Source organism: Alosa pseudoharengus, unplaced genomic scaffold, assembly GCF_046254945.1.
Source record: "Alosa pseudoharengus isolate Yale_2024_CS ecotype anadromous, Long Island Sound unplaced genomic scaffold, YU_APseudo_1.1 YU_APseudo_1.1_scf_9, whole genome shotgun sequence".
Lineage (NCBI taxonomy): Eukaryota > Metazoa > Chordata > Actinopteri > Clupeiformes > Clupeidae > Alosa > Alosa pseudoharengus.
This window is the reverse complement of record NW_027468881.1, coordinates 5,950,886-5,965,435: the sequence shown is the minus strand read 5'-3', so window position 1 is coordinate 5,965,435 and position 14,550 is coordinate 5,950,886. Positions and strand designations below refer to the sequence as shown.

Below are 14,550 nucleotides of genomic sequence, written 5' to 3'. Positions count from 1 at the left end.
CAAATCACCCAGTGGCTGGCAGCTCACCCTCTCCCAGATCCAGTACAAATTCAGTGGATTTATAGACAATATTTAAAACAAATCTTATCTCAATGAAGAAACTCAGCAACAAGCCCAAATTTTGGGCAGATGATCCTCACATATAGAATGATATATGGTAAAATAAAAAAAAATCCTGTTAACTGTCCACATGGTGAAATGAGAAGATGAAAACAGGCTTTTTGAAAATCAAGCCCAATTTTAAAAAAAATGCTCTGAAAATATGAAAATGATAACAACCAAAGTTAATGCATGGACAGGACCTTATAATACATATATGTGTAGGAAAAAAATCTGATGAATTTGTGTCACATACTTTTTGAATGAGAAGCCCTCAAAGGTGATGTCTTTTCACATTATGAATTTATAGCCATTTTCAGAGCTTTACAGAGGGGAAAGTATACAAGATACATCTGATCCAATTTATTTTTTTAATTCAACAGGAAAATGTACTTCTATTCACATAGTTTCACTAATGTGTGTGAAATACCAAAAGAGCCAATAATGCTGGAAGTTGAACAAAAAGGATTGTTCATCCCAATGCTTAAAATGACTTGGAAGTTTCAAAGGGCTGTAGTTTTGCAACAATTATACAGATATACTATTTAAGATCTATGCATGGATTTGGTCTACAAACACCTGTGATTTTTTTCAGATTTTTTCGTAGAGGGTCACCTGCCAAATTGCGCTGAAATTGGGTGATTTCACACGGAATGACCCAGTATCTGTTCTGTATAAGTCTACTATAAAATGCTGCCAGGCGATGTCGAATATAAAGGACTGTGTTGGAACAAATCCACTATTAAATGCTGTAGCAGTCCAATAAAGTGTTGTATCAGTGTAAATCCACTATAAAGGGTTAGGTCACATAGCAACAGTCAGCAGCAGCCAAGTCATGTTGTAGGCCCCTTCATCCATTAGCGTTAGGGATATGGAAACACGTTAGGGATATGCGTTAGCGTTAGGGATATGGAAACATGTTAGGGATATGCGTTAGCGCTAGGGATATGGAAACACGTAACAGCGATATGTGTCCTTAGGCCAACATGTTCATTACTGTGCTAAACTGCTCTAAAAATCTTTTTTTACCACACAAAAAAGAGTCAATGTATTTGAGTGAGAAGAAACAAGATACCGTATGTGAAAATAAATTAACAAACTTACCTAAAATATGGCAAATAATCTGGAACTCATTTGTGAGGGACTGTGAGGTATAGAAGTATATAGTATAATTATATACTCTTTTGATCCTGTGAGGGAGCAGTGAGGGGAGGGGAGCAGTGAGGGGTTAGGTGCCTTGCTCAAGGGCACTTCAGTCATGGATGTGGGCATAGGAGAGCAGTGCTCAGCCACTTCCCCCGCCCAAATTTTTCCTACTGGTTGGGGATCGAACCGGCAACCCTTCGGTTACAAGCCCGAAGCCCTAACCAGTAAGCCACGGCTGCCCCACAAGTAAGTGATGTGAACAGGTTTGTGATGTAAAGCAACACAACACAAGTTCCCATTTATGGAACTTGTGTTGCGGAATGGGTCGGATGATGAGAGCAACACAAGTTCTCATTTATGTCGAAAACTTGCAAAAAGGGTAATGTTCAGTATGCAGCAACAAAGCTACACAGTGTATGCTAATACCAGGAGTTTCAGACGCATTATTCTGCCTATTATAAATCTATGCATCATCAAAACGAGTTTGAACCTATCATTGAACCCATCATTTTAAGGCAAAGGAATGACACCGAGTTGCTTTCAAGTGTCTACTGCAAGCTACACCTCTCTGTCCATATGCATACAGGCTATGGCCGCTGATGCTTTGAAAAATGGAGAAGTTTCTTTAAGCCTCAAAAGCAACTTCCAAATGTCATAATGTTACAAGTGTCACACAAATGTCACAATACTGAATACCTTATTGCTGGTGTGGTGTGGTGTGGTCGCCAAAGACACCAGGAAGGGAATTGCACTTAGTCTGATTTTTTATAATTTAAAATATATTAAAAGTTATGGAAATTAGTGTAGGCCTAACAACATGACAAACATCTGAAGACGTTGTGGAGTAACATCTTCACCTAGTGGATATTTTACTTTACAGCACTGTCAGTTGAAAATAATGTCCTTTCTTGAAAAATAAATTATATTTTTATATGCAGGCTACTAAACGTAGAGTCTATGCTCATGTCCGTGGAATGATACGTGGTCCTAGTGTTGACTACAAGCTCTTTCTTCGGTCCCCAGACGTTTAACAGTCACAGTTCACCTCACTGCAGGTTTGGTGTGGACGCGCCTAAGTACGTGCGCAGGTCGGATATGTTTGACTTGATTATTTTTGCTGGAATAGTTTCCATATTTAGCCTCTTGTAGGCGGCGAAGCGGTGACATCCTCCGAACGAGTAGAAGTAGTTTCCTCCCCTCTCCCCCTTTATCCACAGCACATCAATGGGGGGAACTGTACGCATGTCCAGCGTTTCCTGTGGAGGTAATTACACAAACACGCGTCAGGAGACCACAGTTATAACATTGTAGCATGGCATACATTATCATAAACTAGGATACTAGAAAGTCAAAGTTAACTTTGCAAACAAGCCTAAATCAATTAGGCTATATGACCCTTAAATGTTGCTCTTTACATCCAATGTTTACATCCAATAGCAAGAAGAGCCCGATGTGCGTCATCTATAGATACTAATCGTTGACAATGACAATGACTTTACGTTAGGCTCACCCATGGGACCCTATAAAAATGATCTTTACGGCCAAATTGGCAACATTGTTAGAGTAGCCTGGACTGTCACGGGAAGTGGCCTAGACTAACTTACTTACCTGTATTGTGTTCATGAGACTCTGAACTTTGTTCTCGTCCAAAACCGACGGAATGGGTCGGATGATGACATTCATTGGAACGCTGTGAACTTCCTCAATATTATCAGAATGAATGGACCTGTTTTCGGGCGGAAGGCTGCCCATGTTCAATTGGTGCCAGTCTACAAACTGTTGAAAAGAAGAAATGTTCAAAGTCTTCTTAACACCTCTCAGGCTCTTCGCAAAGTGCATCATAGTGATATGTACAAAACGGCGTTACCATATCCGGAAGTGCGATCACTCGGCGCATGCGCAGGCACCATAGAATTTAAAACACTGACCTATGGCAAAATATTTGGCCTAAACTTGAAAAAGGACACAAGGTGATGTTCAGGCACCATATAATTTAAAACATTAACCTATATACCAAAATATGTGGCCTAAACTTGAAAAAGGATACCAGCTGATGTTGCCAATAACAGTGAACAGATGAACAACTGCTAGTCTAATTCACAATTAACCACAAACTTTATTTAACCACATGCATTCCAATACAAATTTCAAGTTTTACCTGAATTTGCACTGTGTCTATTTACAAGGGCATTGTTCCCACCTCTTTTGGAGCCTACCATCACATGTTTAACCTCTATAGAAAGCTGAGAACCTATAGGAAATAACTGTGTGATGTACTGACACAGAGTTACAAAGGCTAGAATAGTTTTTTCTTTCTGCCAGATTACAAGCATCTCTGAACTGACCACATTTCAGCCCTCTAGGTCACTTGATATCACTTAGAAACACAACTGAGCCCTAGAACCAGGTCTTGTGAAGCTGTGTGCAAAGATCAATATAGAATGAAAATATGAGTGCACATCCTCACCATTGATTCAAACTAGCAGTTCTGCATGTATTCAGGTGAAAATATAGGCGTAGGCCTATAAATATGTAGAAAATATGTTTAAAGTATGAATATAGATTATATGCTTAAAGCATAATTTATCTTGCAGAGGGGGTTACCGTTGCACTTCATTTTTTTCCGTTTGAGTGCAAGCTGTATATTCTGCACATTTGGTGAATGAAGCGATCCTGAATCCTCAATCCTGATCATTACCTAACCAAGGAGATTGTGTTTTCCCTGTAGGGATACTGATTTAATGTTCATGAAACTTTGTGGAAAGATGTTGCATAGACCAACGGAAGACTCATTTACTTCGACTTACAAGGGAGTAAGTCTATGCTTGAAAAGTGACTCTGTTTCAAAGAAATATAGCCTCCAAACTATAAATTGTGTATAAACACATTGTGTCTTCCACATACTCTCTCTCTCTCACACACACATACACACACACTTAAAATTAGCGGTCATATTATTCAGACATTCCTCCATCTTTCATTCCATTTTTATTATCTGTAATCATTATTTCCCAATCAAACGAACAAGAGAAAAAGCCAACTAGTTCAAAGTTCAGTTCACAAATTTTAAAATGAACTAGTTCAGTTCATAGTTTATTATTCAAAATGTTGAAATAAGTTCATAGTTCTATTTTTCCATATGTTGCTGCGAGCTATTATTTTTCAAAATTATTGCCACAGCCCATATAGAACCACAGACAGCAATTATTTTATCAGTTTTAACACTATGCTATGCATCAGATTTCATATTCATATCCAATTTTGAATCCTTATCCAACCAGGGTTTACATTAGCATTGAGGGGACAGCATTTCCCCATTGTTGCTTTAACGCTTTGTTGCTGTCCAGTCAGTCCTAGCAGCTGCAGCTTTCACCCCTACAGTATATTCTCAAAAACATGAGGAAAAACGTGCTGCTTGAATGGTCTTTTTTAATGAGGAATTATTAAAAGAAAAACAGGACAGTAGTCCTTAAGGTGCAAATGTTTTTAAATGTTAATAGCCTACCAGAGAATGGCTAAGGGCTTCTACATACTCGACGCACCCGACCGGCAGCGCGACTACGTGACGTCAAAATGACGTAGATTTTTCTGGCGCGCCATGATTGAAGCCAGGTAGCGCGAGGTAGCGCACCACTAATTTTTTTTTTCAGACGAGCGCGACAAGGCAGAAACAGGAAGATGGACTAGTTCTAGGGCAAGCGAGAGTTGCAGTGTTTTGTTACAGACATGAATTTTTAATAGTTTGCTGGATAAGTTAACAGTTACCAGTGAGAGTTGCAAAACATGGAACTAGAGAATGTAATTCCTGGGAATTACGAGTGCATGAAAATGGAAAAATGGCTGCTGAATAAAATATTGTTGAATATTGTTTAAAATCTAATCCAAGTAAAAAGATGGAGGTCAGATAGAGAAAAACGTTTGGTGGGGAGTTGTAGTTGATAACAACTGACAGTTGGAATAGTTGAACATTTAAAAAGTTGGATAGTTTAAATGGTTAAATTATTTAATAGGGAATTATTGTATTGAGGACTTATTTTGAAGTTGAAGTTGAGGACAGAGGGAACAGTTGGCGGGAGTTGTAGTTGATGACGACTGACAGTTGGAATGGCTGAACAGTTAAATAGTTGGATAGTGAAAATGGTTAGGTTATTTAATAGGGAAATATTGTAGTGAGTACTTTTATTTTGAAACAGTTGTGGGCAGAGGAAACAGTTGGCGGGAGTCATAGTTGATGACAACTGACAGTTTGAAAGGCTGAACAGTTAAATAGTTGGATAGTTAAAATGGTCAAAAAAATGTAATATAGAATTATTGTAGTGATGACTTATTTTAAAACAGTTGTGGGCAGAGGAAACAGTTGGCAGGAGTCATAGTTGATGACAACTGACAGTTTGAAAGGCTGAACAATAGTTGGATAGTTAAAATGGTTAAATTATTTAAAATGGAATTATTGTAGTGAGGAGTTTTATTTTGAAACAGTTGTGGGCAGAGGAAACAGTTGACGGGAGTCAAAGTTGATGACAACTGACTGTTGCTAGAGTAGTAGAGTAGTAGGTGGTTGCTATGCTGGTTGCTAGGTTTTAACTGTGAATGTGGTTGCTAGGCTGTTGCTAGGGTACTTGAAGTCGTTGATAGGTTGGTGCTAGGGTGTCCATGGTGGCTACTATCAGAAATAAAGGAGTTACTACAGCATAGGTGCCAACTCTCACGCATTGGCCGTGAGACACACGCATTTGATTAGTTTCACACACTCACACGCCACACCCCCGATTTCTCACGCTGAAGTGTCAACCCGGTCGGTCAGATGCCTGAAAAATGAGTTTAGCCTATAATAGATCTACCTGTTGAGCCACGGTTATGCTTTCAGAGACGATGAGAGGGTTCAAGAGCACCCCCTGTCTGTGGAATTTTCTAAATTTCTCTCATTTGCGACGCTACTTCAGAAGCCACACTGTAAAAAGTTTAACGTAAAATTTACAGCAACTGGCTGGCAGCAAATAACCAGCAAGTTGCTGTATTTCACTCTACAGTACACCTACTGTATATGAAATCACAGTACCTATGCCTGATACTGTAAATGCCAACTACAGTAGTACTACCAGTGCTGTAATGTATACAGTATTGAATTGTCTACCGTATTTTTAATCACAGTACTTATGGATCATACTGTAACTAAGTACAGTAGTAATACCAGTGCTGTAATATTATATACAGTAATTTTGGGGAAATCATATCCTGCTTTATCTACAGCCAGGATAAATTTGACTAGGCCTAGATATGGTTTAGGTTACACAAACTTGCATAAATAACCATTGACAACTTGTTATCAGTTTGAAAAGCAAGCTACATTTATTCGCTTTTTTTCCGTTTAGAAATTCTCGTGTGCTGCATCCTAACGTTAGACCAACGGTTGCAGTCAGCCTGATCCACTACCAGTAGCAGAGTGAAGCAGCACCTAGCAGAAATAGAAGAAAAAAAGATAAACAGTGTTAGATAACAATTTTCAACTGAAACTGAAGGCTACTTACAAGTGAAACTTTAGAATAATCATTTATATATATATATACTGTATGTTTTTTGAGTTTACTGTCAAAATGCCAGGCTGAAGATGGTGTTAGCATAACTCAGTTTCGCAAGGTATATTTAACGTTAGTCAGCTGGGTGAGCTCATTTGATGATGTTTGCTTGCAGCAACAGCCATTCGCGCTGTTCGTCCAAACAACGGTTAATGATAGTCAGATGTGACTTAAAGTTAACTTATATCAATATTGCTAAAGTTAGCCTATTAAACTCACAAAACCGTACATGATTACGAGGAGTTAACGTTACATAAGTTAGCTGGTAGCAGCTAAACCTCCACGTTAACGTTAACCAGCAGCACATCATCTTCAGCCTAACATTGTGACAGTAACATACTAGGCCTAGCACTACTAGCGAATGTTTTATATAAATTATATGAATATAATAAACTGTAACTTACTGAGAACTAAGGTAGGCCTAATATAAATGAGACTGGCAAAACGTTAACGTAACATAAAACATTAACGTTAATGCCACCGTCACAGCAACACCAACTATGATAGCTAGCCTAACGTTACTTACTTAGTTGATCCACCAAGCATGGATGAGTTTGTAAGTTAGACAGTACAACGTACATAGACTGTACACATGCCCGAATTTAATGTAGTACAATTTCACAATGAAACATTAACGTTACATAAATAAATGCTTGCTTACCATTAAGGTGGAGCTGCGAACTTGACAGAGTGCTGAACACCGTTGGTCTGACTCATAGATATATACACTAGATGTCGCCTTGACTACTGCTGTTCATTGGAACGAATGCGTCAATCGAGACGCCATCTTGCTTCAGTGATCCACTCCTCTATAATGCATTAGCGTCAATCTGGGCAAAGATCTAGCGAAAATAAAATCACCATAAATCGTCAAAATCTCAAGCAATTATCTAGTTTTTTGGGTTGTTCCAACTGACAGGCATGTATTTATGGTTGAGTCTAGAGAAAACTAAGCTTAAGACGATAATAAAGATACATTTTACCCGTCTAGCCCCATAGACTCCCATTCATTCTGCACTAGCTAGCGGCGGCCCCTAGAGGAACAATGAGTAAACTGCAACCAGGTTCGATACAATGAAAGTAAACAGACTCTTCGTAGACAGGCTGTGGTTGAGGCCACATACTCCTCGTCTCGTTTACTCATGTAAGTTGTAATCTCACCAGAAGTTGCTGTAGATCTGTAGAACATTTACCTCTGCTACTACATAGGCTACGCCAGTCGTTACTTTTATATGCATGGGTCAGTGCCATGGGCAAACGAGATGTAGCTGAATTCATAAATGACAAAACCATGAGAAAGGTGATTTTCTTACGTTTCAACAACAAAGAAGCCGATCTGCCATCATTGTGAGAAGTTCCCAAATTTGTCGCTAATCGCTAAAAAGGTTTTCTATCGCTGGGGATGGCCAAACGTCGCTAAATAGGTAACGCTGACAATACAGGAGAACTAGTTTAGCGCTTCAGATCCCTGTACCATGATGGCGGCGGTGTTGACGCATGCTGAGAAGCAGAAGGCGACATCTAGTGTATATATCTATAGACCTCTCCAGAATAAGTCCCGCCTCCGTAACTTCCGTATCCATCCAACTTCCGGGCGTGGATTGTCTATGGGAAATAACATGGCGTTTCGAAATATCATACCGGTAAAACATCTGTAGGTAGCGAAGTTGAAAAAGCCGGTGGGCAGATTGGCCTACACACTTCTGCCATATAGTTCCCACTGGATTTTTTGATTGTCGGTGCCGTTTAAGTAGTATACTATAGACTATACTACTCAAACGGCACCGAAAATCAAAAAATCCAGTGGAAACTAGATGGCAGAAGTGTGTAGGCCAATCTGCCCAGCAGCTTTTTCTACTTTGTCACCTACAGAGTTTGACAGGTACGATCTTTCAAAACGCCATGTTATTTCCCATAGACAATCCACGCCCGGAAGTTGGATGGATACGGAAGTTAGGAGGCGGGATATATTCTGGAGAGGTCTATGGGTCTGACTCTGAACTGTTGCTCAAAAATGATCTCCCGCCGCCGGACAGTTCAAACGCAGTCGCGCGGTGCACGTTTCAATCATCACATCAAAATTTCCCAGTAAACCATAAATCCATGACTTTTCAATATCTTTTCAAAATGATGATTTGGATGGAAAATCAACATAATATCAATGTCACCTTGCTATCTGGGAGCTTAACTTTCTATTTATGTGCAAAAAGAAAACAGAAAACCCCAACTGATTTTCCGCCATGTTTTTTCAAAAATTTCAAAAAGCTGACAAGTGAGGGAGGAGTCAGATTTATTACTGTGTTATGATTCGCAGCAAATTTTTATTACTGTATATTTTTATTACTGTATATTTTATTACTGTAATTCATAGCGAAACCACAGCAACATACTGTATTCACAAATACAGTACACATTTTTCTCTAAAACAGCAGTGATGCTGTGAAAATCACAGAATCTTGTTACAGTGCATCCCAGGCGCATTCCCCCCGCATTTCCCCGGCTTCAGGTATGCTTTGAGTATTATTGAGTATTTTTCACGCTGAAGTGTCAACCTGGTAGGTCAAATACCTGGCAGATGAGGTTCAACTAAACTAAACCTATACATATGATAACACACATCATATGAACGTGAATCTAAGCTTTCCAATGATATTAGCGCGAAGTTGCTGTGATAAATGGTTCGTGAGAAAATTAACATTGAACCCACGTGCAATTTAGGCTAATCATATTTGCATTTTGCACACAGTGCACACCCATTACTCTCGGTTTAATATTTCACTAACCCTTCACACAACACGTGGCAAACCCAATATCACAATAAACAGCAAACCGTACCGAATACGAGGATATAAAGCATGCCTCTGTGCAATAAATGGTTCCTGAGTAATCCGGTTTTGAAATTGCAACACATTTCTACATAGCCTCATTGGGGCGAAATTATAATTTATTCTAAAGTAAACTATTTGTCAGTAGGCCTACATACATTTTTGTAAATTGCTCAGATTATCCCACTATCATGGTTCTTATATTGTCAGAAAAAACTTGAAAAAGGACACAAGGTGATGTTCAGGCACCATATAATTTAAAACATTAACCTATATACCAAAATATGTGGCCTAAACTTGAAAAAGGATACCAGCTGATGTTGCCAATAACAGTGAACAGATGAACAACTGCTAGTCTAATTCACAATTAACCACAAACTTTATTTAACCACATGCATTCCAATACAAATTTCAAGTTTTACCTGAATTTGCACTGTGTCTATTTACAAGGGCATTGTTCCCACCTCTTTTGGAGCCTACCATCACATGTTTAACCTCTATAGAAAGCTGAGAACCTATAGGAAATAACTGTGTGATGTACTGACACAGAGTTACAAAGGCTAGAATAGTTTTTTCTTTCTGCCAGATTACAAGCATCTCTGAACTGACCACATTTCAGCCCTCTAGGTCACTTGATATCACTTAGAAACACAACTGAGCCCTAGAACCAGGTCTTGTGAAGCTGTGTGCAAAGATCAATATAGAATGAAAATATGAGTGCACATCCTCACCATTGATTCAAACTAGCAGTTCTGCATGTATTCAGGTGAAAATATAGGCGTAGGCCTATAAATATGTAGAAAATATGTTTAAAGTATGAATATAGATTATATGCTTAAAGCATAATTTATCTTGCAGAGGGGGTTACCGTTGCACTTCATTTTTTTCCGTTTGAGTGCAAGCTGTATATTCTGCACATTTGGTGAATGAAGCGATCCTGAATCCTCAATCCTGATCATTACCTAACCAAGGAGATTGTGTTTTCCCTGTAGGGATACTGATTTAATGTTCATGAAACTTTGTGGAAAGATGTTGCATAGACCAACGGAAGACTCATTTACTTCGACTTACAAGGGAGTAAGTCTATGCTTGAAAAGTGACTCTGTTTCAAAGAAATATAGCCTCCAAACTATAAATTGTGTATAAACACATTGTGTCTTCCACATACTCTCTCTCTCTCACACACACATACACACACACTTAAAATTAGCGGTCATATTATTCAGACATTCCTCCATCTTTCATTCCATTTTTATTATCTGTAATCATTATTTCCCAATCAAACGAACAAGAGAAAAAGCCAACTAGTTCAAAGTTCAGTTCACAAATTTTAAAATGAACTAGTTCAGTTCATAGTTTATTATTCAAAATGTTGAAATAAGTTCATAGTTCTATTTTTCCATATGTTGCTGCGAGCTATTATTTTTCAAAATTATTGCCACAGCCCATATAGAACCACAGACAGCAATTATTTTATCAGTTTTAACACTATGCTATGCATCAGATTTCATATTCATATCCAATTTTGAATCCTTATCCAACCAGGGTTTACATTAGCATTGAGGGGACAGCATTTCCCCATTGTTGCTTTAACGCTTTGTTGCTGTCCAGTCAGTCCTAGTAGCAGCTGCAGCTTTCACCCCTACAGTATATTCTCAAAAACATGAGGAAAAACGTGCTGCTTGGTCTTTTTTAATGAGGAATTATTAAAAGAAAAACAGGACAGTAGTCCTTAAGGTGCAAATGTTTTTAAATGTTAATAGCCTACCAGAGAATGGCTAAGGGCTTCTACATACTCGACGCACCCGACCGGCAGCGCGACTACGTGACGTCAAAATGACGTAGATTTTTCTGGCGCGCCATGATTGAAGCCAGGTAGCGCGAGGTAGCGCACCACTAATTTTTTTTTTCAGACGAGCGCGACAAGGCAGAAACAGGAAGATGGACTAGTTCTAGGGCAAGCGAGAGTTGCAGTGTTTTGTTACAGACATGAATTTTTAATAGTTTGCTGGATAAGTTAACAGTTACCAGTGAGAGTTGCAAAACATGGAACTAGAGAATGTAATTCCTGGGAATTACGAGTGCATGAAAATGGAAAAATGGCTGCTGAATAAAATATTGTTGAATATTGTTTAAAATCTAATCCAAGTAAAAAGATGGAGGTCAGATAGAGAAAAACGTTTGGTGGGGAGTTGTAGTTGATAACAACTGACAGTTGGAATAGTTGAACATTTAAAAAGTTGGATAGTTTAAATGGTTAAATTATTTAATAGGGAATTATTGTATTGAGGACTTATTTTGAAGTTGAAGTTGAGGACAGAGGGAACAGTTGGCGGGAGTTGTAGTTGATGACGACTGACAGTTGGAATGGCTGAACAGTTAAATAGTTGGATAGTGAAAATGGTTAGGTTATTTAATAGGGAAATATTGTAGTGAGTACTTTTATTTTGAAACAGTTGTGGGCAGAGGAAACAGTTGGCGGGAGTCATAGTTGATGACAACTGACAGTTTGAAAGGCTGAACAGTTAAATAGTTGGATAGTTAAAATGGTCAAAAAAATGTAATATAGAATTATTGTAGTGATGACTTATTTTAAAACAGTTGTGGGCAGAGGAAACAGTTGGCAGGAGTCATAGTTGATGACAACTGACAGTTTGAAAGGCTGAACAATAGTTGGATAGTTAAAATGGTTAAATTATTTAAAATGGAATTATTGTAGTGAGGAGTTTTATTTTGAAACAGTTGTGGGCAGAGGAAACAGTTGACGGGAGTCAAAGTTGATGACAACTGACTGTTGCTAGAGTAGTAGAGTAGTAGGTGGTTGCTATGCTGGTTGCTAGGTTTTAACTGTGAATGTGGTTGCTAGGCTGTTGCTAGGGTACTTGAAGTCGTTGATAGGTTGGTGCTAGGGTGTCCATGGTGGCTACTATCAGAAATAAAGGAGTTACTACAGCATAGGTGCCAACTCTCACGCATTGGCCGTGAGACACACGCATTTGATTAGTTTCACACACTCACACGCCACACCCCCGATTTCTCACGCTGAAGTGTCAACCCGGTCGGTCAGATGCCTGAAAAATGAGTTTAGCCTATAATAGATCTACCTGTTGAGCCACGGTTATGCTTTCAGAGACGATGAGAGGGTTCAAGAGCACCCCCTGTCTGTGGAATTTTCTAAATTTCTCTCATTTGCGACGCTACTTCAGAAGCCACACTGTAAAAAGTTTAACGTAAAATTTACAGCAACTGGCTGGCAGCAAATAACCAGCAAGTTGCTGTATTTCACTCTACAGTACACCTACTGTATATGAAATCACAGTACCTATGCCTGATACTGTAAATGCCAACTACAGTAGTACTACCAGTGCTGTAATGTATACAGTATTGAATTGTCTACCGTATTTTTAATCACAGTACTTATGGATCATACTGTAACTAAGTACAGTAGTAATACCAGTGCTGTAATATTATATACAGTAATTTTGGGGAAATCATATCCTGCTTTATCTACAGCCAGGATAAATTTGACTAGGCCTAGATATGGTTTAGGTTACACAAACTTGCATAAATAACCATTGACAACTTGTTATCAGTTTGAAAAGCAAGCTACATTTATTCGCTTTTTTTCCGTTTAGAAATTCTCGTGTGCTGCATCCTAACGTTAGACCAACGGTTGCAGTCAGCCTGATCCACTACCAGTAGCAGAGTGAAGCAGCACCTAGCAGAAATAGAAGAAAAAAAGATAAACAGTGTTAGATAACAATTTTCAACTGAAACTGAAGGCTACTTACAAGTGAAACTTTAGAATAATCATTTATATATATATATACTGTATGTTTTTTGAGTTTACTGTCAAAATGCCAGGCTGAAGATGGTGTTAGCATAACTCAGTTTCGCAAGGTATATTTAACGTTAGTCAGCTGGGTGAGCTCATTTGATGATGTTTGCTTGCAGCAACAGCCATTCGCGCTGTTCGTCCAAACAACGGTTAATGATAGTCAGATGTGACTTAAAGTTAACTTATATCAATATTGCTAAAGTTAGCCTATTAAACTCACAAAACCGTACATGATTACGAGGAGTTAACGTTACATAAGTTAGCTGGTAGCAGCTAAACCTCCACGTTAACGTTAACCAGCAGCACATCATCTTCAGCCTAACATTGTGACAGTAACATACTAGGCCTAGCACTACTAGCGAATGTTTTATATAAATTATATGAATATAATAAACTGTAACTTACTGAGAACTAAGGTAGGCCTAATATAAATGAGACTGGCAAAACGTTAACGTAACATAAAACATTAACGTTAATGCCACCGTCACAGCAACACCAACTATGATAGCTAGCCTAACGTTACTTACTTAGTTGATCCACCAAGCATGGATGAGTTTGTAAGTTAGACAGTACAACGTACATAGACTGTACACATGCCCGAATTTAATGTAGTACAATTTCACAATGAAACATTAACGTTACATAAATAAATGCTTGCTTACCATTAAGGTGGAGCTGCGAACTTGACAGAGTGCTGAACACCGTTGGTCTGACTCATAGATATATACACTAGATGTCGCCTTGACTACTGCTGTTCATTGGAACGAATGCGTCAATCGAGACGCCATCTTGCTTCAGTGATCCACTCCTCTATAATGCATTAGCGTCAATCTGGGCAAAGATCTAGCGAAAATAAAATCACCATAAATCGTCAAAATCTCAAGCAATTATCTAGTTTTTTGGGTTGTTCCAACTGACAGGCATGTATTTATGGTTGAGTCTAGAGAAAACTAAGCTTAAGACGATAATAAAGATACATTTTACCCGTCTAGCCCCATAGACTCCCATTCATTCTGCACTAGCTAGCGGCGGCCCCTAGAGGAACAATGAGTAAACTGCAACCAGG

The 14,550-nt window shown here is 38.7% G+C and overlaps 1 protein-coding gene across 1 annotated transcript; it reads right to left on the bottom strand.

Moving 5' to 3' along the window:
• Positions 1–451: 451 nt before the first annotated feature.
• On the bottom strand, positions 452–3,109 carry LOC143114181 (sulfiredoxin-1-like). Its single transcript, XM_076275665.1, has 2 exons — positions 2,854–3,109; positions 452–2,501 (listed from the first exon to the last, which is right to left on the bottom strand). Exons 1-2 carry the CDS (start codon positions 3,085–3,087, stop codon positions 2,292–2,294), a joined length of 444 nt encoding a protein of 147 aa, XP_076131780.1. The 5' UTR covers positions 3,088–3,109; the 3' UTR covers positions 452–2,291.
• Between the last annotated feature and the right edge of the window lie 11,441 nt (positions 3,110–14,550).